Here is a 27,235-nt window from a genome sequence, read left to right as displayed (position 1 = left end):
TTGATTCAGTGTTTTGCAGAAGACTTCATTTGTCTTTTTCAAAACAGAGAAACACACTGTACCCCGGCAAATGTCTCCCAAATCCTTTCAGGAAGATTTTGTTTTATTTTAATTTTTTTTTTTTATCAATGGTATATTGGATACTGAAATCTGACTTTAGGGTTCTTCTGTAATGCCTTCCTCTCATAGATGCTAATATCTGCTTTCCTAACAGGTTAGGGTATATCCTTTTGATGTTAATTACCACTCTAGAAAGGAAATGTAGTTACACCTGCTAGCTAGGCTAAGCAGAGGAAAGTTGCTTTGCTATCATTAAAGCAGCCGTTGCAAGAAACTGTTTCTTGTTTTCAAATGATACTTCTCACAAAAATCTTATTCATGCAGGCTCTAATGTCCTTGTGTTCAGTCCCATTGTTCACATCAAATCCAAATCTCTCCACTGTTTTTCAGGGCCTTCTAAAACTTGACCTCACACTAATTATCCAGTGTTATTTACCACTCCTCCTCCACATACAATTTCTGTTGTCAGCTGACAAGGCTCTTACTGTTCCTTTACAAAATCACCATAATCACTTATTTTCATTCTTGCACATCTGCTCATGCCTCTCCTTTTCACCTGACTTTTTCTCCAATTTCCCATCTGCCTATCCAAAATCTGTTCCTTTTTCAAGGCTTATCTCCATAATGAAGTCTCTGTTGAATACTCTCATTCCGAAGCTTTGACAAAACTCATGATCTCTGACATTGCATTTGCTATACACTCAGTAATCATCCATATAGTAATATTTCTATTGTTCAAACCACTAAGTAACTTCAGTTTTGGAACGGACATTCAGAATCAGTTTTTGGCGCACATGCATATATAAAACATACACATACACATTAAACTGATTACATTATAGTCCTAACTTATTTTTGAGATTGCCAAGAGCCTACATTACTTTACTATGCCTATCAAATATGAAAACAACCCATTAAAATTTTTCTAAAGCATTAGCTTGCAGTTGGGCAGCAGATCTAAAGGCATAGTTCTTATAGTCCTTTTGCTATAGATATTTATAATTTGAGGGGTAAAACTAAAAAATAACAATTACAAATGAAAATACGATAACCAACATTGACAGAAGTGCAAATTGCCATTGATAGTGCGGATAGAAATGGAATAGGCTTCCTGGAGGATATAAAACACAAATCAGACATTGAAGGATAAGAGAGTGATAAAAAGGGACACATGTGAGTCAGAAGGAACAGTGTACACAGAGGCAGGAAAATTATGGGGCCATTGTGTCAAAATGTGACTATTTCTGTCTGAGTATCTGTATGGGAGAGCAGAAAATTTCGTTCAATAGCAGTCATATTATGCATAAGCTCAGCTGGCAGACTATAATATACATATGTGATCTTTTTGGTGTTGTTGGCTGTGGGGAGATATTAAGGCTGTTTGAACAGGAGAGCAATTAAAGCAACTCACGCATTAAGAAGTTTAACATGGCTATGACATAAGGATATTATCAATGTAAGACAGGGACACCTAACAAACATAGAGATTTCATATCATAGGTCATTAGAGGCAATAGATAATGAGGCATCAGAGAACAGCCTTGGGAATGAAGAGGCTGTACTATTAAGAGACACCATGTGTACATGTAGACTGATGGAAGGAGTGCAGTCAAACCTGTCTCTTTATTTTTTTGAGCCAGGTGATACCATTATGGTATCTTTATTAATAAAGACAAGAGACAGAAAAGCAGGTAACGATTTTGCTTTTATCTTGAGTATGATCACATAATTTCTGGTGAGACATCCAGGAGACTATACCTGGTGGTAGGTGAAATTGATTTAAAAAATAAAAGGCAACATTTTCCAAGATGCAGGCAACATGTTAAACTACTGTTTTACTACTATTCTAAAAAAAAAATAACAAAAATAACAAATAACAAATAACAAATCCGAAGGCCATGGTTTCCACTTAACTTCTATTCAGATAACTGAATAATTTAGGATCATCACATTCATATATTGGTACTAATTTTGGAATGAGGCAGGTTTGTTTCTGTTGCAGTTGGCAAGAGACCCAAATCACACTGGATTAAGTAACAAAATGTACTTTTAGCTCACATTACCCTAAACATGCAAGAAGCAGTTTAAGCTATGGTTAGATTAGAAAAAAACCAAGTCATCAAGACTGAGTTTCTTTTCATCTCTTGCTGCTTGCTGTGTGTTAAGCTCCATTTGATGGTTACACGCGGTTGCCCAGCAGCTTGTTTCTTCCTTCCGGGGGCATTTTGCTACACCTATTCCATCCTCTTAGTTTCAAGTAGATAAGTAAAAAATGTTCCAAGAATGTAAATGTCGGATATGGTATGGTAAAGTGAGTGTGGCTATAGGAAATGAGAACTTTGAGGCTTCAAAGGAGAAGGTTTATTATACTCACAGATCCCAGACAAGCTGTGACTGCATGCCAGGCAGGGCCACAGAGGAAGCTCCAGGTCTTGGTCAGGTGGCAAAAGACAGGAAAAAGTCTAGGCCAGAGACTTTATTGGGATTTCTGCAGGAAAAGCAAGGCAAGGCAGAGAAAACAGTGTGGGATTGACTAGTTTGAATAATTATGGCAGGATCTGGGCTATAAGGGTGATCTCTGGTTATCTGGTACCTGGCCTTGGGATGATTTAGGACAGAAGAAATATGGCTTGTGTGTGACAGATAAGGAAGGTTGGGGCTACACGCTCAAGATTATTTGATTTACATAGGGAATATATATATTCCATATAAAAAATACATATATATTCATTCCACATACAAATGAATGGCTGGAACCCTTTGCTACCTCTAAGCAAGGGCTAGCCCTGGGAGAGGGAATCACTTTCCAGCCAGTAAGATCTTTAAGATGTCAAAACATGATAAAACACAGAAAGTAAAACAAAAACAAAAACAAAAACAAAAAACAAAAACAAACAAACAAAAAAACATTTCATAACAGCAACGACAACAAAAATATAAGTAATGCTTTAAGAGAACATTCTTTTTTTCCTAACAGTTCCTACAAAAATCTTGAAATTTACTCCATTGTTTTTTACTTTAAATGGGCGCCCACTGCGTAAGAAAATTACTCTGTTCAAGGGTACGTAAGGTATGCCCAACATAAATAAAAAAGCTAAACTGAGGTAAGCTCCAATTACCAGAAATTGAGTTTATACAGAAATCGCTGAAGAACCGCAACCCGGCAAATGCATGCAGTAGCTCCCTCCAAGTGAGTCCATTGAGGGTTGGTGGGGCCTGTATTTACGGGAGAGGAGGGCAAAAAGGGGAAAATGCCGCCAGAGTTCAAACAGTAAGCTCATTGGCTTGAGGATGGGGAGAGATTGTTGGTGAATGTTCATTGGTCAGGAGCTAAATCCGGGTCTTCTGTAAATCAGGCATTGGCGGAAATCAGTCTCCCAGTTCTGAAGTTCTGTTCTTGTGAGGCCGAGTGCTTGAGAGTGGCCATTTAACATCTTCCGCTTCCATTTTAGGTAGAAATCCTTTGATGCTACCTATTTGATTCTTCAAAGAAAGGTCAAGCCCCAATTAAAAAAAAAAAAAAAAAGAGAGAAGAGGAACTGTGGAGTTGGTCAGCAAGGGTTGTCCCTGCCTTTCTGTCCTGGCCTTGTAACAACTACAATTCGGCATCTGCCCACGAACAAAAGTGCTTCCGAGCCAGCTGTGAGATCTAGAACCAGGCAGCAAGGGAACCGCCAGGTGGGTAGGATCGTCTCCCCGGCCTGTGCCCCATGGTTACAGGCAGATGGACCTGGAAATGGGTCGCCAGAACCCGCAGGAGCCCGTGGAGTGCCTCAGCCCCTGCTGACTGTGGAGAGAGAGCACCTGGGACATGCTGACTTGAGCGCACAGCCGTGGGGGACTCAGCCTCGCGAGAGTCCTGGTTTCCAGGCGAGAGATTCCAGCGCTCCTTTGAAGCACAGAAAGTTTGGATGCGTAGAAGGTAAGAGGCACTTTGCCGGCGCCGCCCCTCCCTAAAGGCTGCTTGGCGCCGGGAGCTCTCTGGGTGGGGAAGGGACAGTGGATGAGGGTGCCTGACTTCCCGGGCTGCAGGCGGTGCTGCGGTGGAAACCCTTTTCTCCCCTACGGCACCCAGAGTATTGAGGTGCGTCCTCCAGGACTGGGGCGTGAGGAGAGGGGAGATCAGGAAAGAGGCAGATAAAAGTATCGCAGAGCACCAATGGCACGTAGTTCCTGCTGACTGTATTCTGGACTCCAGCAGGAGGCCTTCCCGTGAGCCCCTTCTTCAGTCCCACTTGATTCATGAGACAAGTGATGGGACCAAGCTCAATGTAGTTCAAAAGCTACAGACTTTAATAAGTGGTCCAAAAAGTACCCATTTCTCCCTTCTGATTTTTTTTCTCCCTTCTGATTTTTTTTCTCCCAAATCTTGCTGATTCATCCTCTATTGAGTTGTGTGTAACCGGCCCCTCCTTTCTAGACCCGTTGCACCTGCCCAGGTGCAGCCTAGATTGCTGTAGCTTGTTACCTTCCAGCGCATTCCCAGTTGGATTTTCTTCCTGTCAGTCATAGCCACAGACTTGTAGAGGGCTTTTCATCCCTTGCAGTGAAGATCATTTCTTCCTAACCTTGAAATCCAAAGCATTCCACCATCTTTTTCCCTTCCAGGCTCCATCTTATCTCCACAGTTTTGCCCTCATCTGCCTCAAAACCAGAGCTCAGGCCAGAGCAAATCTCTTTCCCAGTACCTTTGCTTGTGCCGTTCAATTTGCCCAAAGGACACTTCTCTCACACCTGCCTAGCAACACACATTCTGTCTTTGAAAACTCTGCTCAGATTCTTCCAGCAGAAAGTTTTCTAGATGTCCGATATTTTCCATCTGAATTAACTTCTTTTTTCTGGGCTTTTGTCTCTGTGCTTTATACCATTAGAGTTCTTGTCATACTATGCCTCATTATCACTTGGGAATGAATGTTTCCCTCACTTAGTAGACAGCAACTTAATCATCTTTGCGTCCACTACACTACTTGGTGTTGTTCTTTATGCATAGCATTCGTTAATTGTCTTGTTATTTGAAGTGAATTTAGCATTTGCATCAAAAGCCCTAAGTGAGGAGAAGAGGTGGTCCTCGAATATGTCTCCTTATTAGTAGTTCAGTGCTCTCTCTGCCACCATACATTTGGGACCAGTAAAAGCAGTTTCCAGGACATTACCACAGATTTAAATATGTTTATCAAAAGCACCACTCATAATACAGCTAGGGACAGTGCCCTGCCTGGTTTGTTTCTTTATCCTACCTCCGCTTTTCCTCAGTTGGGCTATAATCACAGTGTGATGTGAGCCCCCAGTTCTGACTCAGTGGTTCAGGCAGTTCTCTGAGCATGACCTCTTTTGTCCAGCACCCAGCCATTTCCACCCTCATGAGTGCAAGGAATTCACATAGCCACTCTTGTCTGGATTCTCTGATGCCTTTGTTGCTGTCAGGCCTTGAGCTTTCTGTGCTCTGAATAGTCTCTTCCAACTGACACCTTGATAATCCACCTGGCTCTTGATTTTATTTCTCCTTTTGACATCATCTCCCAGTTTTCGTTGTTTCTTTTATAAAACACTGTGGTTTACTCCCAGCACATCCATAGTTCCTTAAGAGCAGGGATAACACATTAAGAAGAGGGAGGCATCTAAACAACCTATCAGACACAGGGATGATATGATTATTAGAGACCTAGTTAAGAATTATTGATGTATCAGAATCACTGATGCATCAGAGATGCCTATTAAGCCAAACAGCATCAGTCATACCTGTACTTAGCCCTTGTACCCTTAAACTATTTGTTGGTAGCAACTTTTTGTTAGAGAAACTGCTGAGAAAGAAGGATGAACTGTGGGCATTTAATTGAATTTTCTGTACGAACATGTGAGACAAAGATGAAGAACCCTTAACATCCTTGACTAAAACAGAAACAAGGTGGGGATTGAGAAAAGACATAGAAACAAAGTGAAATTCTAGCCTTAATCCAGTGGACTAGAAGGTATGTCCTCTGGGGACATTCTCTCTGTATTTGACATCATTTTCTTTTAAAAGGCCCTTTTGTACTGGATTTATATACAGGTCCAGAGAGAACAGAGTGTAAAAATAAATTGAAGACAAAGAATCAGTTATAAACCATGCAAAGACCCATAGCAAAGTAGAAAATCTCCTGGAGATAAAGCATTGACATGGAAAAGCCCAGCGCTGTGCTGAGCCAGAAAAATAATCATTTGTGGAGGCAAAGATTTATAAGGATCATGCAATGTTCTGGCTGTTTTATTATTATGTATAACCTGTGTGCATTCATTTACTCAAAAATTATTTTTACAATCATTATGTACCCAGCATTGTACAAGGTGTATGGTGTTGGTATACAGAGACAATTGAAATGAAGTTCTGGCTCATGAACTTGCCGTCTGCTCTGCAAGTGGAAAATGATTGTCTTTGCTAATGTAAATGTATGATCTCTTTGCCTACACTTTTATGATGTAATAACTAATCCCAAAGAGACATTACAGTTCTCTCCACATTCATCCAAATTATGACCTTCAGAACCTTAATTTGAGAAAATTTTTCTCTTCCTATGCAATATCCAGTCTTGCTTTTCACTTGGTGAGACCCTGTGAACTTGTCTCCCGAGTGATATTCTTGGCTCTCCAGGCAAAGGACTACAGAGCAATAAATTCTGCTTGTTTTTATCAGCACTGGGGATCTTTGCATTTTGATCTTACACTAATGAACTTTTGTATTCATACACTAGAGAGTGATTATTAATATAGACAAGAGATGATCAATCAATTTTCAGTCATGTTGCATTGAGGAGAGCACAAGACAATAGGGTAGGTTAATTGATTGTAATATATACCTTGTAAAAGTGATTTTATTATATGTGTACATGGGATTTGCAAGGTATTCATCTAGAAGATGAATAAATAGTACACATTGTTGCTACCTATTCCATATGCAATATTTTTAAACTTCTTTGCTCTTTTCTAAAGGTAATTTGCAAGGGTCGTTCTTGAATTCCAGAACCCTCCATCAGATGACTGATATGCAGAGATTTGGCCAACATCAATGTAAATAGCATCTGGCAGTAAGGGAGAAAAGTAAATCAATATCATAATTTTAAAAAGGTGGGAACTTCTTTGCACTTGGAGGATGATTCTGGATTCCTCTCTCCACTGGCAGGCATTTGAAATACAAGCTTATTCTAGTTAATATTTATTCTCATGTGCTCTCCCAAAGTCCTATTCATTATTAGAACCATTTATAAATAACTTTCAATCTTTATTTGTTTTAGAATATTTGGGCTTTATATTTTCCCTAGTTTATAAATTTGATATTTATCTGTCTAAATGGTACCCAGTGTAGCCAGACATCAAGAAATATCTGAATCCTCAGGACTTAGGGACTTCTGTCACAAGGCACCAAACGTGTCAAGAAGACACAGGGGCAAGGTTGTAGTGTCAGATGCTCTCTCATCCCCATTATTTGTGGATTATTTTAATATTAGAGGGGATTTGAAATTCGATCCAGAGTTTAAAATTTTTCTTTGGCAGTTTCTCTTTTTTCTTTACCTGTAGAAATTACTTGTAGAAACGTTGTTCAGAATGTCTGTCTTTATATAGATGGTCCTAGTTCTTAGGATAACCTATGAGAAAAAACAACATCAACAAATTCTTGAAGATTCTCCAAACACACCTAGTTTTTGTTTTATTTTACTTTAAGAATCCAACAGTGTTGGAAAAGGAATCAGGGAGAAGAAACGATTTCAATGTATGCTTTCCACTATTTTTTAGTGTAGTGCTAATGAATATCAATGGCTCACAAAATCAAAGGGCATCAACTCCATTTCAGAGACTAGAGCAGTCACCGTTGTGAGATCAAGCCCCGTGTTGGGCTCCACACTGGGCATGGAGCCTGCTTAAAATTCTCTCTTTTTCTCTCCCTCTGCCCTGCTGGTGCACTCTTGCCCCCCCCCCCCAAAATTTGTTTTCTTTTATCCTTGATTTCCTGAAATTTGTATATCATGTATCTGGTTGTGGATCTGTTATGTTATCATTGTATTATTGTTAGTTTGCTTGGTACCGAAAGTGCACTATTAATTTGAATATTAGACCTCTATTTAATCTCAGAAAATTCTTAGCTAATACCTTATCATATATTCTTTCTCTGCCATTGCCTATATTCTCTATATACTAGAACATGTTTTCAAAGCAATTAGTAAAGTTTAAGTGTAAAGGATCTCAGTAGATCTTGTGGGAACCCTAACTGCTCCTGCATATATTTTATCTCTTTTATCTTTTTGCTGTGTGGTAGGTGAAGAGTTTGGTGCTATCAGTTAGAAATAATCTCTTCAGTGGGGTCTGTTTAGAATGTATCCAGTGTATTAATTTTATTTTTATTTTAATTCTATGTTTGCTTCTCATATTTCAATTTTATACTTTTTTTGTACCTCACCCTGTTTTCTGTATGTAACTTCTTATTTAATATTTTATTGCTATTTTTATGAATGTTATGCTCTCATGCCTTTGAGTATCCCAACCATGCTTATTTTAAAACATTTGTCTAACTATTCCATAACATTCGCATCATTAGAAAATAATTTCTGTCCTGGTGTGGTTTGTTTGGGCTCCTCCTTAGCATCATATTTCTTCATGCATTTTAGAATTGCAGATCACAGACTTATGCAAGGGGAACATAGTTTTTGCTTTACATTGTTTTCTCTCTCTTTTACTGTCCTGGGCTCAGCTCCTTCCTCCCTAACAAGAAGTTAAGAAGTTACTTCTCTGAATGTCCTGGGGCCCTCGGTTGAGAAGCAGCTCTCATAATGAAGGCTTTGGCCTCCTCCCTGGTGGGGATAGAAGGATATACAGAACTGGTTAGTGAGCCTCAGGCAGCTGTGTCCTGAGGCTGTGTCCATATCCTCAAGCTTACATTGCCTGGCAGCACCATAGAAGTTGTAGCCCCAGGCAGCAGTTGTCAGCATTTTTCACCCTACTTTTATGACTCATAGCCCCTGGAATTAAGCACTCTGGTGGACTCTGTTTTTCCATTTCACATGCAAGCCTCTAGTCCTTCTTTTCCCCAAGGAGGTGAATTTACATCTCCCCCTGCCAGCTGTGGAATATGGATCTTTAGCCCCATTTACAATTCCAGCTTTCTGTTTTGTCTCTGGCCTATGAATATGTTTATCTTGTCTAAGTTTTTTGGATTCTTTATCTTTATAATTTATCCATCATTGCCAAGTTTGTAGATCAGAAGGGGATACATCAGAGAGGGAACATTGTGCCATTTTTACTGGTGTCTCTGAGTTAATTTTTCAAGTTTATTTATTGTGAGAGAGAGAGAGAGAGAGAGAGAGGGCATGGATGGGGGGAGGGGCAGAGAGAGAGAGAGAGAGGGAGGGCAGGCTCCCTCCTGAGAGAGAGAGAGAGAGAATCCCCAGGCAGGCTCCACACTGTCAGCGAGGAGCTCTATGTGGGCCTCGAACTCATGAACTCACGAACCTTGAGATCATGACCTGAGCAGAAATTCAGAGTTTTAATGTTTATTTATTTTTGAGAGAGACAGAGACAGAATGTGAGTGGGTTAGAGGCAGAGAGAGAGGGGGAGACACAGAATCAGAAGCAGGCTTCAGGCTCCGAGCTGTTGGCACAGAGCCTGATGCAGGGCGTGAACTCACGAGGCGTGAGATTATGACCTGAGCCGAAGTCAGAAGCTTAAACGACTGAGCCACCCAAGTGCCCCTGAGTTTATTTTTAACTAAATAGCCCATTAGAGTTTGGCCAAGTTCATTAGTGAAGGAAATCCAATCACTTTCAAGTGGAAATGGCTATAGAGTTTCCAGAGACTTACATATGTAGATTACAATCAGTTACTAAATTTATTTTTGTTCTTTTCGGGAGATGCTTAATGTGATGTCTAAATGTGGTGTCTCTCTTGATTGGATGGGCCTGATTGGATAGGGATTTCCCCTATTTTGATAACTGTGCCTGGTTGTAAGTAGCCTATTGGTTAGTTAAGGGCTTCTGGATAGTTTGAGGTAGGTCACCTGATGGGCCTGTGTGTATTCAGCCAGGGGGTTGGGGTCACTTTGGGCCCTTCTACCTTAATCAAGTTTCCAGTACTCAAGTTCGTTGTCTAAAAGCAGCCTCTACACTTAACATTTAAAGAGTCATGTAAAAATTTCCAACTCAGTCAACTAGTTAAGGATATTGAAACTGTTTCTTTCTCATCAGCTGTCACTGAGATGAGCCTTGGTCTCTACATTTTAGGATTGGTGAGGTAATTTGCTATGCCCTTTTCTGCCAGAGCTAGCTAGCCTTTTCTCACTAATATTAAATTGTTGGTCTATATCTTTGCTTATAAATTAACATGTTCCTGAGTAAAACTCTGTTGTGAAGACTTAACATATTGTGTTATGTAGATCTTTTAAACTAGGGCCTTATTTTAAAATTACATCTACAAGGAGACATTTCTCCTAGAAGAAGCACTTCTTTAACCTAAGACAAAATGGCCAATGATATAATTTGTGAGTAAGGCGGCATCCATATACTTAGATAGGTTAACAGTCAAATGAATTAAGACTACATTGATGGGTTAATTAACATCTTTGGACCTCAGCTAAGAAGTTCCCCTAATACACCTCAGGTCTTTGACCACAGGTTGGAAATCCCATGTATCTAGGCAGTCAGCAGAACTCTGCTTCCTTTGTCTTCCCATCTGCTAAGATTTCAAGGGGATGAGTCTTGCTAAGCTTGTCTGTTTACTGATCTTGCTCCATGATCTGGCTGAGGATCTTGGCCCCTCTCCTCTAATGATTCTTTTCTATTGCAGAAGTTTGCAGTGGGGCATGTTTGTCAGAGACTGGAGATTGAATGTTGAAGGAGTATGGGGGAGGTACTAAAACAGAAACTGCTGAATCACTCTTATCCCATGTTACTGATAGAGAAACTTTTGACATCTGTATAACAGAGAGATGAGGCCATCCTCATTCCATGTGTAAGCTATATAGGCAGTGGTATTTTTCAGACACCAAGAAAGAGTTCATCTAAAGTTATCTGCCTCATTCATGCTTGTAATTCTCTCCTTACCAATTTATTAATCATAGTTTTCAAAAGGTAAATATCACTGGACCCTAGATCTTAGTCCTCAGTATCCATGTTCATCCTCCTGTATGGCCCAACAGTCAGTTGGATAAAGGGCCGGGAACTGCCCTTGGGGGAAAAAAAAAAACAACACTGTATTCTTTCTGTAGGAATTTGGCATTGGGATAAGAGAATATATTTTGGTATCAACTATTCAGTTAGGTGAATGTGGGAGCTGTGAGATAGTAATGTATGCATCAGTAAAAAACATTAGTAAGGCCTGACTTCAGACAGAAAAATAAGGCAAATGTACACAGAGAGACAAACTTTAGATGGCTATGGTGTGTCTTGCTTACTAAATAACATTCCAGTGGCTTGTTCACATTGTGGGGAGGTCTGTCTGTATTGCTTATCCTTGGGTTTTATGTGTTAAACCTGGATCCTTCTGGCAGATTTCTCCCTTACACTTAAATTTCAGGCACTAATTCTTTACTCTGAATGAGTTTACCAGATAGATTTTCTTGTGGATCTGTTTAAAGAGGAAGCACAAGAATACTGGTATAAAGGTAAAGGATATAGAAGGTTCATGGCCTCAAGGTCAGACCAAGTCAGGGTGAGATGATGAAATATGTAACCAGATATAGAGAGAACAGGTACCTATGTGGTGTCCTTTATATATATCTGCAAAAATATCTTTTTAGTACAGATTTATGGTATTTTTGGACAAAAGAATCTCAGTATTATTCATAATATTTCTGTGCACAGTTTCTATTACAATTATAAATACATTGCAAATATTTTTTTAAATAAACTTAAAAAATTTTTAAGGTAATTGTAGATTCACATGCAGTGGTAAAAATGAAAAAGAGAGAGTCCATATACCCTTTGCATAGTTTCAGATGTTAGGGTCTGGGAGCAAACGGCCAAGAAAGAATTCTTGAGACATCTTTGGTGGAAAAATATGGTTTTATTAAAGCATGGGAACAGTACCTGTGGGCAGAAAGGGCTGCCTTAGGGTTGTGAGGATTGACTGATTATATTGTATTTTCAAGTTGGAGGACGTTAGGGATAGCATAAGTCTGTAAGGAATTTGGAAGCAAGGTTTCTTTTTTCTTTTTTTTTTTTGTTTTTTTAAATATAATTTATTGTCAAGTTGGCTAACATACATTCTATTCAGTGTGCTCTTGGTTTTGGAGGTAGATTCCTGTGATTCATCGCTTGCATACAACACCCAGTGCTCGTCCCAACAGGTGCCCTCCTCAGTGCCCATCACCCATTTTCCCGTCTTCCCCTACCCCCCATCAACCCTTAGTTTGTTGTCTGTATTTAAGTCTCTAATGATTTGCCTCCCTCCCTCTTTGTTGGTAACTATTTTGTTCCCTTCCCTTCCCCCACGGTCTTCTGTTAAGTTTCTCAAGTTCCACATGTGAGTGAAAACATATATCTGCCTTTCTCTGACTGACTCATTACACTTAGCATAATACCCTCTAGTTCCATCCACGTTGCTGCAAATGGCAGGATTTCATTCTTTTGTTGCATCCACATGACTCCTGAAACAGAATGCTACGGGCACCAGTGACAGTCACAACAAAGTTTATTACAATGAGAGGCAAGGCCGACCGATCGGGACCAACACTCTTGATAAGAGTGCGGCCTCGAGGGGCGCCTGGGTGGCGCAGTCGGTTAAGCGTCCGACTTCAGCCAGGTCACGATCTCGTGCTCCGTGAGTTTGAGCCCCGCGTCAGGCTCTGGGCTGATGGCTCAGAGCCTGGACCCTGTTTCCGATTCTGTGTCTCCCTCTCTCTCTGCCCCTCCCCCGTTCATGCTCTGTCTCTCTCTGTCCCAAAAATAAATAAACGTTGAAAAAAAAAATTAAAAAAAAAAAAAAAGAGTGCGGCCTCGAACAGCCGGGGTACAGAGTTTGTATAACCGATCACATCGTTTTATCATCACCTGGGAACAGAACAAAGAAACAGTTTCCAGATGAGTTAGAAACAGTTGCCTAATGAGGTGTTTACTTTAGACTTTCTGCCTCTAAGTTGCAACCAGTGGATCTCCTTGACCCTGCCTCTGATGCTCTTTTCTTTGAACTTTTGTTTCCTTAATTGGTGAAGCCTAATTTACAAGAGTATGAAGCGTAATTTATAAGAGTAAAGCAAGGCTGTTATCTCTTAACCTTCAATGTCAACACAAAGCTGTTATTTTTCAAGCTAAGCATTAGCCCTACACTACAATTTAACCCTTACACTTTCTCATTGCCAAGTAGTACTCCATAGGACCTTGAGGGAGCTAGCTATTGTTAGGAAAAGTCATTTATTACTGTCTAGTAAAACCTTAGTCATGAGACCATTCTGATGTATACGAGTGGGCCATATGTTTGGAGGATGATTGCTAACATATATCTGGGGGAGGTAGAGGTAAAGGAAGTTTCCAAAGGGATTTTTATATGTTAAAGAAGATTTATAGGATCCTGGAGGTTGGGCAAGCTAAGGTTGCCTTTTGCCTCTAGCAAAGTATTAACATTGAGGTAATTGAGTTCTTGGAAGAAGATCACCCTGCCTGTCTTTCTTTAAATTTTTGTTTTTAACGTTTATTCATTTTTGAGACAGAGAGAGACAGAGCATGAACGGGGGAGGGTCAGAGACAGAGGGAGACACAGAATCTGAAACAGGCTCCAGGCTCTGAGCAGTCAGCACAGAGCCTGACGCAGGGCTTGAACTCATGGACCGCGAAATCATGACCTGAGCCGAGGTCGGACCTTAACCGACTGAGCCACCCAGGCGTCCCATACCCTGCCTGTCTTAAATACTTGTCAAGGAAATTTAATTTTTTTCTTTATTTCTTTTGCCTTTGTTCTCCACATCAATAACATCTTGCAAAACTATAGTACAACATCATAACCAGGATGTTAACATTGATACAGTAAAAGTACAGAACGATTCCATCACCAAAAGATATCTCATGTTGCCCTTTAATGGCCAAGCTTATGTCATTCCCATTCTTAGCCTCTCTTTAAATTATGGTAACCACTAGTTTATTCTCCATTTCTATAATTATATCATTTCAAGAATGTTATATCAATGGAATCACAGTATGTGACCTTTGAGGATTGTCTCTTCTCACTCAGAACAATTCTGTGGAGATTCATTCAGGCTCCTATATCAATAGTTTGTTCCTTTTTATTGGTGAGTAGTATTCCATGCTATGGAAGTGCCGTAGTTTGTGTAACCATTCTCCAGTTGAAAGACATCTGAGTTGTTTCCACTTTTGACTATTACAGATAAAGCTAATGTGAACTTTCACGTACAGGTTTTTGTGTGAACAAAAATTTTCATTTCTCTAGAGTGAATAAAAGTTCAAATGCTGGGCTGTATGATAGTCATATGTTTAATTCTATAAGAACTGCCAAAATGTTTCCAGAGAGGCTATGCCATTTTACATTTTGACCAGCAATGTATATGTGATCCAGTTTCTCCACATCTTCATTAGCATTTTTATTTCCACTATTTTTAGTTGTAACCATTTTGATAGGGGTATAGTGGTATCTTATTGTGGTTTTAATTTCCATTTCCATAATGTCTAATGAGGAACATGTTGTCATATGCTTGTTTTCCCTCTGTGTATCCTCTTCAGTGAAGTGTCTCTTCATGTCTTTTAACATTTGCTAATCAGATTGATTTTTTTTGGTTTTTTTTTACTATTGAATTTCAAAAGTTTTAATATATTGCAGATAGTAGTCCTCTGGGCAGATATATGCTTTGGTTGCAGTTATTTTCTTTCAGTTTGTTACTTGTGTTTTCATCCACTTAGCATAGTATTTCACAAAACAAAAGTTTCTAAATTTGATGAAGTCCAAGTTACCTGTATTTTCTTTAATAGATTTCTTTAATAGATTGTGCTTTTAATGGATTGTGTTTGACCATGTCAAGTCTAGGAAATTCTTTGTCTAGCCCTAGATCCTAAAGATTTTCTCCTTTTTCCTTCTAAAAGTTTTATAGTATTATATTTCACATTTAAATCTGTTATTTATTTTGAGTTGATTTTTATATATAATATGAGACTTAAGCTGAAGTTCATTTTATATATTTGCCTTTGGATGTCCAATTGCTTCAGCATTATTTGTTGAAAAGGTAATACTTTTTTCTCCATTTAATTGCTTTTGCTTCTTTGTCAAACATCAGTTGAGCAGCTAGCATCTCCCATACTCTTTGTACAATAGCCCTGAGCAATTGTAGTTAAATTGTTGCTACAAACTTTGCAACGATATGTTAGATTTAGGGTTCTTTAAAAAATAATTATTTCATCTTTCCTGATCCTAAACTTACTCACCAAAATAAAATGGCCAAGTGCTTTTATTAAATGAAGCTTAGAATCAAGTGTAGGATCTTTAATTCTGTTAAAAAAAAAAAAGTCTTACTTTTGACACAATATTTATTTGCATCTTAGTCAATAATAGCATTTCTTTTGCAATGACTTCTTGTTCTAAAATAAATGACTGAAGAATATCTTACTGCTCACACAGATCAAAGTTAGTTGCTAATGAAATGATAACTCCTTTATAAATAACTCCAAACAAATCTGCTGATCCATAAAAGATTCATCTTAAAGGAATCCAATTCATTTTCTGCCTCCATCGCTTCCATGGACATGAAACTCTATATTCTACCTAGTTACAGCTTTTGCAATGCTGAGAGCAGCACCTGGCTGGTAATAGTATGTTTTAATGAGAGAGATGACACATTTAATAACATGTCAGAGCTACAATGTGAAGGACAGACACTTCTCAAAAGGAAAATGATATTCAAGAATGTCTTCTGGTGTAGAAATTAACTGCAAGAAACAAAAATTTGCTCCATTTCTAAGATCAGAAAGGCGGTGCTGAAAAAGCATTCTGAGGTTTCCAGAGACAACAAGTTTGTCTCATTCCTGGGAATTAATTCTCTGTGTCGTTTTGTATCTGGGACAACAGAGGATGGTTCAAAACTTTAGCAAAAGCAAAATGTGACTTCTCAGCAGATGTCTTCGTGGCTGGGATCTCTTGGAAGTCTAGAGCACCCTCCTATCTTGTATGCCTTTGTAGGATAGATAGTCCTTCCAGCTAGGAAATAGTCCCATACTTAGAAATGGAGGCTGTACGTTTTTTCTGAGTCTGCATATAATTATGTGAAACAATTATAGAGTCTGTGTGGAAAAAAAGACATTTATCTGAAAAAATTATGAAGTAAGACATGTATAAACATTTATTTTCCTAAATCTCAGTGAAAAACATGATGACTATTTTATTAAGCAATGTTTTTCCAAAAATGGATAAATCTAGTAGTTCATTAAATGATTGCTTTGAGGAGTTGTGTAATAACTTACACAAGAGACTTATTCAGGCTATTAATTGTTTTTAAGTTCTTAACCTGTGTGTTTAAGAATGGAAAATTATGAGTTGTGTGACTGAGTATTAAATTCAAAATGTGGGTCATGAGATGTTGCCGCTTCCCATGTAGCATTTTATAATAAAAAGAGACGATACTAAATCTAGGTTTAAGCAACTTGCTCTTAAACATAGCACTGAAAATATATTGCCCATGTGGAACCTCCAGAAATATGACCTGGTGACTCAGGAAAGCTTTCATTCTCTGGGATCAAATTTGCACACATTGAAATCAGTCTGTCCAAAAGTGTCATTGCAACAGGGCATTTTGACAATTCTGCATATGTATTCTTTTGTTTCTATTAAAAAAATATTTTTTAATGGGACTCAATTGATTGAACATCTGACTTTTGATATCAGCTTGGGTCATAATCCCAAGGTCACAGGTTCGAGCCCCATGTCAAGCTCTACGCTGAGTGTGGAGCCTGCTTAAGATCCCTTCTCTCTCTCTCCCTCTGCCTTCTCCCCTGCTCACTCATTCTCTCTTTCTCTCTCTCTCTCTCTCTCTCAAGTAAAATTTAAAACATAAAAAAATAAATCTTTAAACAATATATGTTTTAATAAGTAAACAGATTGTAAGTGTAAAAAGTTTCATGAATTTTTACACCCATGACATTAAGATACAGAACATATCCAGCACTCCAGGAAGCTCCTTTGTGCCCTCTCCTAGTTGAAACTCTCCAAAATTTTGAACTTGATATAAAAGGAATTATATAGTTTGTACTCTTTGTGTTTGTCTTTCTTTTGCTCAATATTATGTATGTGGGTTTAATGCATGTAGTTGCATATATCATATATATATATATGTGTATATATATATATATATATATATATATATATATATATATATATATTGCTGAGCTATATCCCATTGTAAAAATATGTCACATGAATTTATCCATTTATCTGTGGATGGACATTTGTGGTGTTCTCAGGTTTTGGCTGGGAAAATCCTTTTTGTCCATGCATTTTGGTATACATGTGTACACATTTCTGTTGTTTATGTAGCCAGGAATGGAATTACTGAATCCGAGGGTATATGTGTTTTAGCTTTACTAGTTGCTGTTAAACAGTTTTTAAAAGTGGTTTTAACCAATTTACCTCCAACCAACCATGTACAACAGTTTCAGTTACTCTACAGCCTTGCCAGCGCTTGGTGTTGCCATTCCTTTTAATTTTAACTCTTCTGGTGGTGGTCTAGTGATAACTCATTGAGGTTTATAGTTGGAATCTTGATGACGAGTAATGTTGAGAACTTTTTCATACACTAATGATCTATTGGGTGTAATCTTTTTTTAATATAAAAAGCATCATGAAGTAGATGTTTTTGTTTTTTATTCATAGATTTTAGATTAAAAACAGCTGTCAACTCACAAAATTTCCTAATACCATTCATAATCATCCTAAATTAATAAACTCGAAGAAAATAAACTAGGATCACATTTTAAAAAGCCAAAAGTCACTGGTAAGATAGTACTGTAACTGCCAAGTTTCATCTCAGGTAGTGCTTCTTGAGTTTTTGCTTTTTATTCCATGCTAATCATAGAACGTCCAGAGTATAATGTCTGTCAAAAACAGTCAGACACATTATCACACCAAGTAAGTCATTTATGTCTCAAAAGGTGATAACTGTTAGAGCAATGTGAAGGTTAGGGATTTAGGATAAGATCTCATAAGACATGTTGAGTGGCATTTTGTTTGATACACATAGGTGTTTTATACTTTTATATTTCTGAGTACTGGATCATAACTGCATATGAATTACTCCTAATGTATATGAATATGTATGTGTAATACAGAAAACTAGAGACACATGCTACTATAAATGAACAGTCATCTAAAAGCTCTTGATAGTTCATTAAGCTTCACAATTTGTTGAAGGCAAAGATGTGACGAAGACTATTCACATTTCTGAAAGCAAGAGACAGTCTCAGTGAGATTCAGGTTCTAAATGAGGGAAGAACTCCTTAGTCTAGCATGAACACGGAGTTGGGTGGTGGTGTTTAATATATATTTCTTTTATTAAGTAAACTCTACACCCAGTGTGGGGCTTGAACCCATGAGTCACATGCTCTACTGACTGAGCCAGCCAGGCACCCCTGGTGGTGGTGGTTAAGTCCTTATTGGCAAGTAATCACACTGGGAGTTTGACTGAAAATGCAGCCACTTCCATTCCACCGGGAGGTCTGAATCTTCCCAGGGCCATCAGCCATATATTTGCCCGCAAGTGCTAAAACTGTGTCACTATCACTGACTACATTTATAGAAATAAGTGCAGCCAGCAATGTGCTTGCTGTAGACCAAGTGTTTGTGTCTCCTCAAAATTCATATGTTGAAATCCTAATCCCCAATGTGATGGTATTTAGAGGTGGGACCTTTGGGAGGTGATTAGGTCCTGAGAGGAGAACCCTCATGAATGGAATTAGTGACTTTATAAAAGAGCTTACAGAAGGGTTCCTTATCTTCCTGCCATTTGAGAATACAGCCAGACGATGGCTGTCTATGAGCCAAGAAAATGGTTCTCACTGGATATTGAATCTGCTAGATCCTGGATTTTGGACTTTCCAGTCTCCAGAACTGTGAGAAATAAATGCTGTTTGTAAGCCATTCTGTGTATCGTATTCTGTTATAGAAGTCTGAGCAGATTGAGGGAATGTTTTTGCCTTAAATCACATGAGTTTGGTTTTAGTTGAAATAATTGAATGATAGTGATTGACAAGGTAAGTTCTGGAGTCAGACTTCAGTGCGAATCCTGGGTGAATCACTTAATAACTATCTGAGCCTCCATTTCCCTCACTGTAATATGGGAGCCGGTAAACCACTGAGGGGTAGAGGTTAAGAATAAATTCAATAAAAAAAAATCTTTAAAAAAAGGTTGGAGGGGGGAGCTGGCTGGTTCAGTTGGTGGAGTATGTGACTCTTGATCTTGGGGTTGTGAGTTTGAGCCCTGCGTTGGGTGTAGAGATTGCTTAAAAAGTCTTTAAGAATATGGGGTACCTGGATGACTCGGTTAAGTATCTGACTCCAGCTCAGGTCATGATCTTGTGATCCGTGGGTTTGAGCCCGGCATCGGGCTCTGTGCTGACAGCTCAGAGCCTGGAGTCTGCTTCAGATTCTATGTCTCCCTCTCTCTCTGCCCCTCCCCCGCTCATGCTCTGTCTCTCTTTCTTTCTCAAGAATAAACATTAAAAAATAATTTTAAAAAAGTCTTTAAGAAAAATTTCTATGAAGTCCCACCATCAATTGCCAGGGCATTTCTGGAGCTGAGCATTTGAAAATACTAGCTAAGTAATGAGAAACATAAGGCATGTTGGGCTTGGATGAGTGTGAAGAAAGGTGACATTTGGAAGCAGGAGAAGCCAGGATCTCATTTTCTTCTCAGATGTGATTGAGCTATAAGGACATAGGCTAGAGCTTCCTTTGCTATCATCCCATGTGACTACCCCCCTTCCTCCAGTCAAGATGCCAATAAAACTTCTTGAGCCTCTATAGAAGCCACCAGGGTGGTTCTCAGAGTTAAAGCTTACTCCTTTCCATCATTATTAAAGAGCAATTTAATGGACAACAAGGAAAGTGTCATGCTTCTGGGCCCTAGGGATTCAGAGACTGCAACATCTAGGGTGAGAAAAAGGGGCAGTCCTCAGTCACAATCCACAGGAAGCCAATGCCATCCTGTAGTGTTCTATTATTTGCAGGTTTACATTGCATGGGGCTTGAGGAACAACTTGGCAGTGAGTTCCCTGGGTTTTCTTATCACCTCCATGTATCCCAGATGGGATGCTATAAAAGCCTCCAACCCAGAACCACCAACAAGCATAGACAAAAAAGAGCCCATTTCCCCTAGGTAAAGGCCTAGAAAATGGGTAGCTTAACAACAGAAACTGTTTTGGCAATAGCCACTTCACTCCAACCCAGAACAAATGGAACAATGAAAAAATTGTACTCCTCCCCCACCCCTCCAGTGGGGCCAAGTATAGGCTAATCTTCCACTCTCCCACTCCCCAGGGCACCACAGAAGCAGGTGGCAAGCCTCTGACCCACCCACCCCCACCTGGTGTCGTTGGCAGGGCTAAAGTGGGAGCTTGTCATCTATGTGCCCCTGGCCCGCATATGCAGACAGTGCAGTGATTCCCCTGCAGGAATAGTATTGGCAAAACTGAGTGGAGATCTCCACCACCTGCCAGCCAGAAGCAGGTGGTACTACCATTCTCTCTCTCCCCCAGGATAGTGTCATTGAGATCCAGCAGTGAACAGACTCTCCATATCTTCCTGGAAGAAGTTAAGACTTAATGAAGTGGCACAGGCAGAGCTAGTCTCCGCTAGGCTTCACAGTCCTCTCCCTGTGTCACTGGAGTGGAGCGGGGAGCAGAGCCTCAACCACCACCCACCAGCAAGGAGGTAGAATGAGATAGTGAGAGGTGCAGCTGGTTGCACTCTGCTTCCCTCTCCTCATGTAGCACCCCCTCCCTGCAGCAAAAAACATGATATGTCAGCCCTCTACCTTCTTTCCTAGTGGCAGAGGGGCCCAGTGAGGAGCTGAGCTTACATATTCACTCGGCATCAACCAGGCAGTGGAAGTAAAGGTCACACGCTTGTTGAGAATATGTCAGCAGAGGGAGGAGCTAGCTGAACTTCCACCTTAACTGCAGTGAGGAGGTGTGAGTGCTCCACTCTACTTTGAGGGGGTGATGTCACTGTGGCCTGGTGGAAAACTGAACACAACATCCGCCTGGACCTCATGCTACGCCTCAAAAGGTTTAATGAATTCCAATCTAAAACTCACACATTATACAAAAAATAGTTGAAAATGGTCATGGATTTATTTTTTATTTTTTTAAAGACTTTATTTTCAAGTCATCTCTCTACACCCATGTGGGGCTCAGACTCACAACCCTGAGATCAGGAGTCATATGCCCCACAGACTGAGTCAGCCAAGTGCCCCCAAAATGGTCATGGATTTAAATATAAAACTTAAAACTATAAAAACTTCACGAAAAAAAAAACACAGGAGAAAATCTTCAGGATCAGGTCTGGGTGAGCAGTTGTTAAACTTGATGCCCAAAGCATTAATCCATAAAAGGAAAAAAAAATGATAAATTGGACTTCACAAAATTAAAAACTTTGCCTCTGTAAAAGACTCTGAAAAAGATGAAAGGCAAGCCTAAGACAGGGAGAAACTATTTCTAAAGGACATGTATGACAAAGCAGTATCTAGAATATATAAAGTTGGGCGCCTGGGTGGCTAAGTCTGTTAAATGTCTGACTCTAGAGTCTGACTCAGGCTCTGATCTCACAGTTTGTGGGATCAAGCCCAGCATTTTGGGCTCCGCGCTGACAGCATGGAGCCTGCTTGGGATTCTCTCCCTCTCCCTCTCTATCTGCCTCTCCCCTGCTTGTGCACACACACACTCTCCCTCTTTTTCTCTGTCTCACAATAAATAAATAAACTTTAGAATATATGAAGATCTCAGGGCACCTGAGTGGCTCAGTTGGTTGAGTGTCCGACTCTTAATTTCAGCTCAGGTCATGATCTCAGGGTTGTGGGATCGAGCCCCATGTTGGACTCTGTGCTGAGTGTGGAACCTGCTTAAGATTCTCTCTCTCTCTCCCCTGTTTGTGCACTAAAATACACACGCACACACACAGACACACGCACACACGCGCGCACGCGCGCACATGCACGGAAAGCTCTTAAAACTCAACAGAAACAGTCGCCTGGGTAGCTCTGTCGGTTAAGCATCTGACTCTGGCTCAGATGATGATCTCACAATTCATGAGTTCGAGCCCCACATTGGGCTTTCTGCTGTCAGCACACAGCCCGCTTCAGTTACTCTGTTCTCCTCTCTCTCTGCCCCTCGCCCCCTCTCTCTGTCTCTCCCCGCCCCCCACCAAAATAAACATTTTAAAAAACCAACAAAACTCAACAGAAATAACAAAAAATCCAATCAGAAATCAGGTTAAAACATCAACAGACATTTAACCAAAGAATATTCAGGTAGCAAAGAAGCACAAAAAAGGTGTTTGACATCATTAGGCATTAAGGAAGTGCAAATTAAAATCATATTGAGGGGCGAGGTCATTATCTCGCAGTTCATGAGTTCTAGCCCCATGTCAGGCTCTGTGCTGACAGCTCAAAGCCTGGAGCCTGCTTCAGATTCTGTGTCTGTCTGCCACTTCCCCGCTCATGCTCATGCTCTGTCTCTGTCTCTCTCTCAAAAATAAACATTAAAAAAATAAAAAAAAAATCATATTGAGGTATCACTACATATCTATTAGAATTCCTAATATTAAAAAAAAAAAAAGTGACAACACCAAATGCAGGGAAACTCAAACACTCAAACTTTGCTAGTGGGAATGTAAAATTATACAGCCACTCCAGGCCACAATTTGGCAGTTTCTCATAAAACTAAACATGACACTACCATATTGTTCTGCAATTGCAGTTTTTGTTATTCCTCGCAAAGAAAACTTATGTTCACACAAAAAATCTGTAGATAGAAATTAAGAGCAGCTTTGTTTGTAATAATTGAAAATGGAAACAACCTAATTTCCTTCAACTGGTGAATGGTTAAACTGCTACTTTTCATACCATGGAATACTTCTCTCCAATTAAAAGGAATGATCTATTGATACAGGCAAAAACCTGGATGACTCTAGATCAATGTATGAAGTGAAAGCACCAATATCAAAAGGCTACATATTATATGAGTCATTTATATGACATTCTTGAAATGATAAAATTATAGATATGGACAACATGAGTGGTTGTCAGGGGTTAGCAATGTTGTGGGATTAGGAGGGATAGAACTGTTCTGTATCTTTACTATGATGTTGGATATACAAACTTACATATGTGACAAAATTGCATAGAACTAAATACACTCAAAGGAGGACAAATAACATTGGGGAAATCTTTGTGGAGAGGGAATACAAGGTAGTATTTCAAGAGAATAAAGTTTTATAATCTTGGTCCTTATTACTCAAAGGGTGAACCTAGAATCACCATAATCAGCATCACTTGGGAGCTTTGAGAAATGTAGACTCCTTGGCCCCACCTCGGACCTACTGAAACAGAATTTGCCAAGTTCCTGGGTAGTTATTATGCACATTCAAATTTGAGAAGCACTGTTCCATACTTTGTAACAAGAGTTGAAAGTACAGCTCCAAGTCTTTAGGTGCTCTTTGAGTGCAGGCACCATGTCTTCTACATTACTATAACTTTTGCCTCACACAGTATTGGAGATACTCAATAAGTAGGTTTTTTTTTTCTAATGTTTGTTTATTTATTTGGCAGGGTGAGGGGCATAGAGGGAGGGAGACAGAATCCCAAGCAGGCTCCACTCTGTCAGAGCAGAGCCCGACACGGGACTTGAACTGACGAACCGTGAAATCCTGACCTGAGCCGAAATCAAGAGTTTTGGTGCTGAACCGACTGAGCCCCCCAGGCACCCCTCAATAAGTAGTTTTTGAATGAATGAATGGATGAATGTATCCTTTCCCTGGTTCCCATGCTCCTCCTTACATTTTCCTAGGTCTGGAGAAGGGTCTCTGTTCTTAGTGACAAGAAAAGGTGTCCCTGAGGGAGAGAGACTCACATTTGTATTTATCAAGCCTTTTTAATTCAACATTTTAAATATTGGCTACATGTTGTAGATTATGCAAGGTACGGGGGCACAGATTTAAGGATGCACTTTAAGCAGATTAAATAGGGGCGCCTGGGTGGCGCAGTCGGTTAAGCATCCGACTTCAGCCAGGTCACGATCTCGCGGTCCGGGAGTTCGAGCCCCGCGTCAGGCTCTGGGCTGATGGCTCGGAGCCTGGAGCCTGTTTCCGATTCTGTGTCTCCCTCTCTCTCTGCCCCTCCCCCGTTCATGCTCTGTCTCTCTCTGTCCCAAAAATAAATAAACGTTGAAAAAAAAATTAAAAAAAATAAGAAGATTAAATGGGAAGGCAGATATGGGAATAAATATTAATATTTGCTATAGTAGAGTTTGTCATCTTCATCCCCTCTAGCAGGAACTTCCATATCCTTCTTCCCTTCAGAACTCTACTGTGTACTTGTAAACGAAGGCACCAGAGTGTGGAAGAAGGCATGCTGCAAGGAGAACAAGCCCGAGAACAAGGCAGAACAAGGCTGTGCTGCGTACTGGTTATTTGTCCTCAGGCAGGCTACTTTACCTGGTGACCTTCATTATCTTCATTTGCAAACCAAAGACAAGTCATCTCCAGCCAGGCTCGAAATTATACCTCAGGAAACACTGTGCCAGCTGAAAAGTAAAAGACTTCTAAAACTCCAATGATTTTTGTTGGAACATAAGACTATTCTGGGATTGATTTCACAATACTTGGAAGTGAAAATGGCATTACTATTTCTATGACTGTGATATAATATGATAGAGCTTTCTTGTCAGTATATTTTATGCTATTATTTCTTTGTGGATAGAATGCATCCTGTTCTCTAGCATGAGCTTCTAGTGACTTCTTTCCTCCAGAACTCTTCTGTATTACCAAATTAAGACACCAGGATATGATGTACAAATAATACCTCAAATAATTAACCTCCTTAAAGAGAACTTTGAAATATTTGGGATGCAAACATCTTTGTGGCTGAACAGTCTTTAATGTTCTGGTGCAGACTATGTGCAGTTTAAGTGGCTTCCTCTTAAGACATGTGTGTTGCTGGTTGAGTTGATAATGAGTTAAATTGTTTCTGATATTGCAATGAAACCACTAAGTTATCTGGGGGCATTTTGGACAAAGCCCAAGATTCTTGCATGTGGATCATTTTCAGCTAGATGTGAGCTTTCAACTCACAGGGAACTTGACTACATAAATCAATTTTAGGAGAAGAGGAAGGAAATGTGAGATATAAAATACTGACTCACAAGGTGTTTGCAAATGCCCTTGGATTTAATGTTATTTTGGGCCTACTTGTCTGTGATGGCCTCAGTAATTGGGCAAAACTATTCAAATAACATTCATTTCGGTCTTTCCTGACTTTGGTGATAATGACTAGAGATTGTTGGATCAAAAGTAATAATCATCATGTTCATGAAGACAGGCCTGTGTATTGATCATAAGTTAGGAAAACATCACTGCTTACCCTAAGTATGGCAGGGTAGGCCTGGAATAAATTTATAGATACCCCTACAATAAATGAAAATTTCTAGGCACCTGATTTTGGATGTGGGAAAGGCCACTAATACTCTCTGGCCAGAGATCATTCTGAGAAAATTAGAGCAAGCTTTCCTTTTTCCCTATGCTTTTTTTACAGGGCAAAACAGGAGTCAACTTTTCAGGATATCAGGGAGGCAAATTCTCAATCAGTGTAAAAGTAGAACTTAGTAAAAATCAGCACTTTCAACAAGTGTATTGAGCACCTGCTAAGTAACCCAGACTACTCCAGATGCTTGAAATGTATTACTGAACCAGAGACAAATATCTGTAGTTCCATGAGGCTTTTATTTGGGTTTCAGGACACAGACAGTAAACAATAAACATAATTACTAAACTATGTGGCGTGATACGGAGTGCTAAGTACAATTAAATAATGATAAAGAGCGTATGGAGAGAACAAATGGGCGTGCCAGATCAGGAAAGTGAGTTGCAACTCAAAAAGGGTTGGTTGATGTAAAGGTAGCCTTTGCAGATAGATGTGAAGGACGGTGAGGAAGCAAGTTGTATGGATATCTGCAGTGAGCAGTGTTCCAAGCTGAGGAAACTACTGAGCAAAATCCCCAAGCAGGCGTGTGTCTGGGGTGTTCTAAGGACAACATGGAAGCCAGGGAAGCTGAAGTGGAATAAGGGAACGAAGAAGAAAAGAAGATGAAGTTGAGGCAGTAACAGAAGGCCAGACCCTGTAAGGATTTTGGCTTTTACTCAGAATGAACTAGGGAGGCATTGGAGGGATGGAGCAGAGTGATATAATCTGATTTAGTTTTTTTTTTAAATGTTTCTTTATTTATTTTGAGAGAGAGAGTGCATACAGGAGAGGGGCAGAGACAGAGGGAGAGAGAGAATCCCAAGCAGGCTCTGCCCTGTCAGTGCAACACCCAACATGGGGCTCGATATCACAATCATGAGATCATGACCTGAGCTGAAATCAAGAGTCAGACCCCTGACTGACTGAGCCACGCAGGCACCCCTGATTTAGTTTTTAAAAGGATATCTCCAGCTGTTTTGTTGAAAATCATCAGTTGAAGTCTGAAATTGGAAGCAGAAAGACCAATCTGGAAATTGTGGCTATAATCCAGGCAAGGGGTAATAAAAATGGCTCCAGCCAGAATAACAGCAAAGCTGGAGCAAAGTGGGCATACAGTGGATGTATTTTGAAGGTATAGTTCACAGACTCTCCTGGCAGTAAAGATGAGGCTTCAGAAGGAAAGATGAGTCAAGAGTAACTCTAAGATATTTGGCTTGAATAACTGAAATAGTAGAGTTGCCCTCAACTGAGATTGTGAGTGGAATAGATTTGGGGAGTAAGATTTTTGACAAGGAATTTAAATGTAAACATGCTCAATTTGAATTGCATATTAAACAGCCGAGGACAGTTGTTGAATGCACAAGTCTATATATAAGTATAAAGCCCAGGACATAATTCAAGGCTAGGATATCCATTTCAATGTAGTCTGAAATTAGACAGTGTTTAAAGCCATGGGAGTTAAGTTCACTGAGCAGGGTTGTGTGTATGTGAAT

At 39.7% G+C, this 27,235-nt stretch overlaps 1 protein-coding gene across 1 annotated transcript; it reads left to right on the top strand.

The window, feature by feature from the left end:
* Positions 1–2,332: 2,332 nt before the first annotated feature.
* Positions 2,333–26,572, top strand: LOC123383273. Its single transcript, XM_045050374.1, has 4 exons — positions 2,333–2,564; positions 3,183–3,331; positions 3,517–3,982; positions 24,584–26,572. Exons 1-4 carry the CDS (start codon positions 2,333–2,335, stop codon positions 24,838–24,840), a joined length of 1,104 nt encoding a protein of 367 aa, XP_044906309.1. The 3' UTR covers positions 24,841–26,572.
* The last annotated feature ends 663 nt before the right edge of the window (positions 26,573–27,235 follow it).

Source organism: Felis catus, chromosome X, assembly GCF_018350175.1.
Source record: "Felis catus isolate Fca126 chromosome X, F.catus_Fca126_mat1.0, whole genome shotgun sequence".
Lineage (NCBI taxonomy): Eukaryota > Metazoa > Chordata > Mammalia > Carnivora > Felidae > Felis > Felis catus.
This window is presented reverse-complemented; position numbering and strand designations above follow the sequence as displayed.

What these genes read in the sequence shown, in the direction of transcription:
- LOC123383273 (XM_045050374.1), top strand. Translation starts at nt 2,333, where the DNA reads ATGTTCCAAGAATGTAAATGTCGGATATGGTATGGTAAAGTGAGTGTG. An exon ending in ATTTCTGCAGGAAAAGCAAG is followed by an intron (nt 2,565 to 3,182) that starts GCAAGGCAGAGA and finishes TCCAATTACCAG; the next exon opens with AAATTGAGTTTATACAGAAA. An exon ending in ATGCCGCCAGAGTTCAAACA is followed by an intron (nt 3,332 to 3,516) that starts GTAAGCTCATTG and finishes CATTTTAGGTAG; the next exon opens with AAATCCTTTGATGCTACCTA.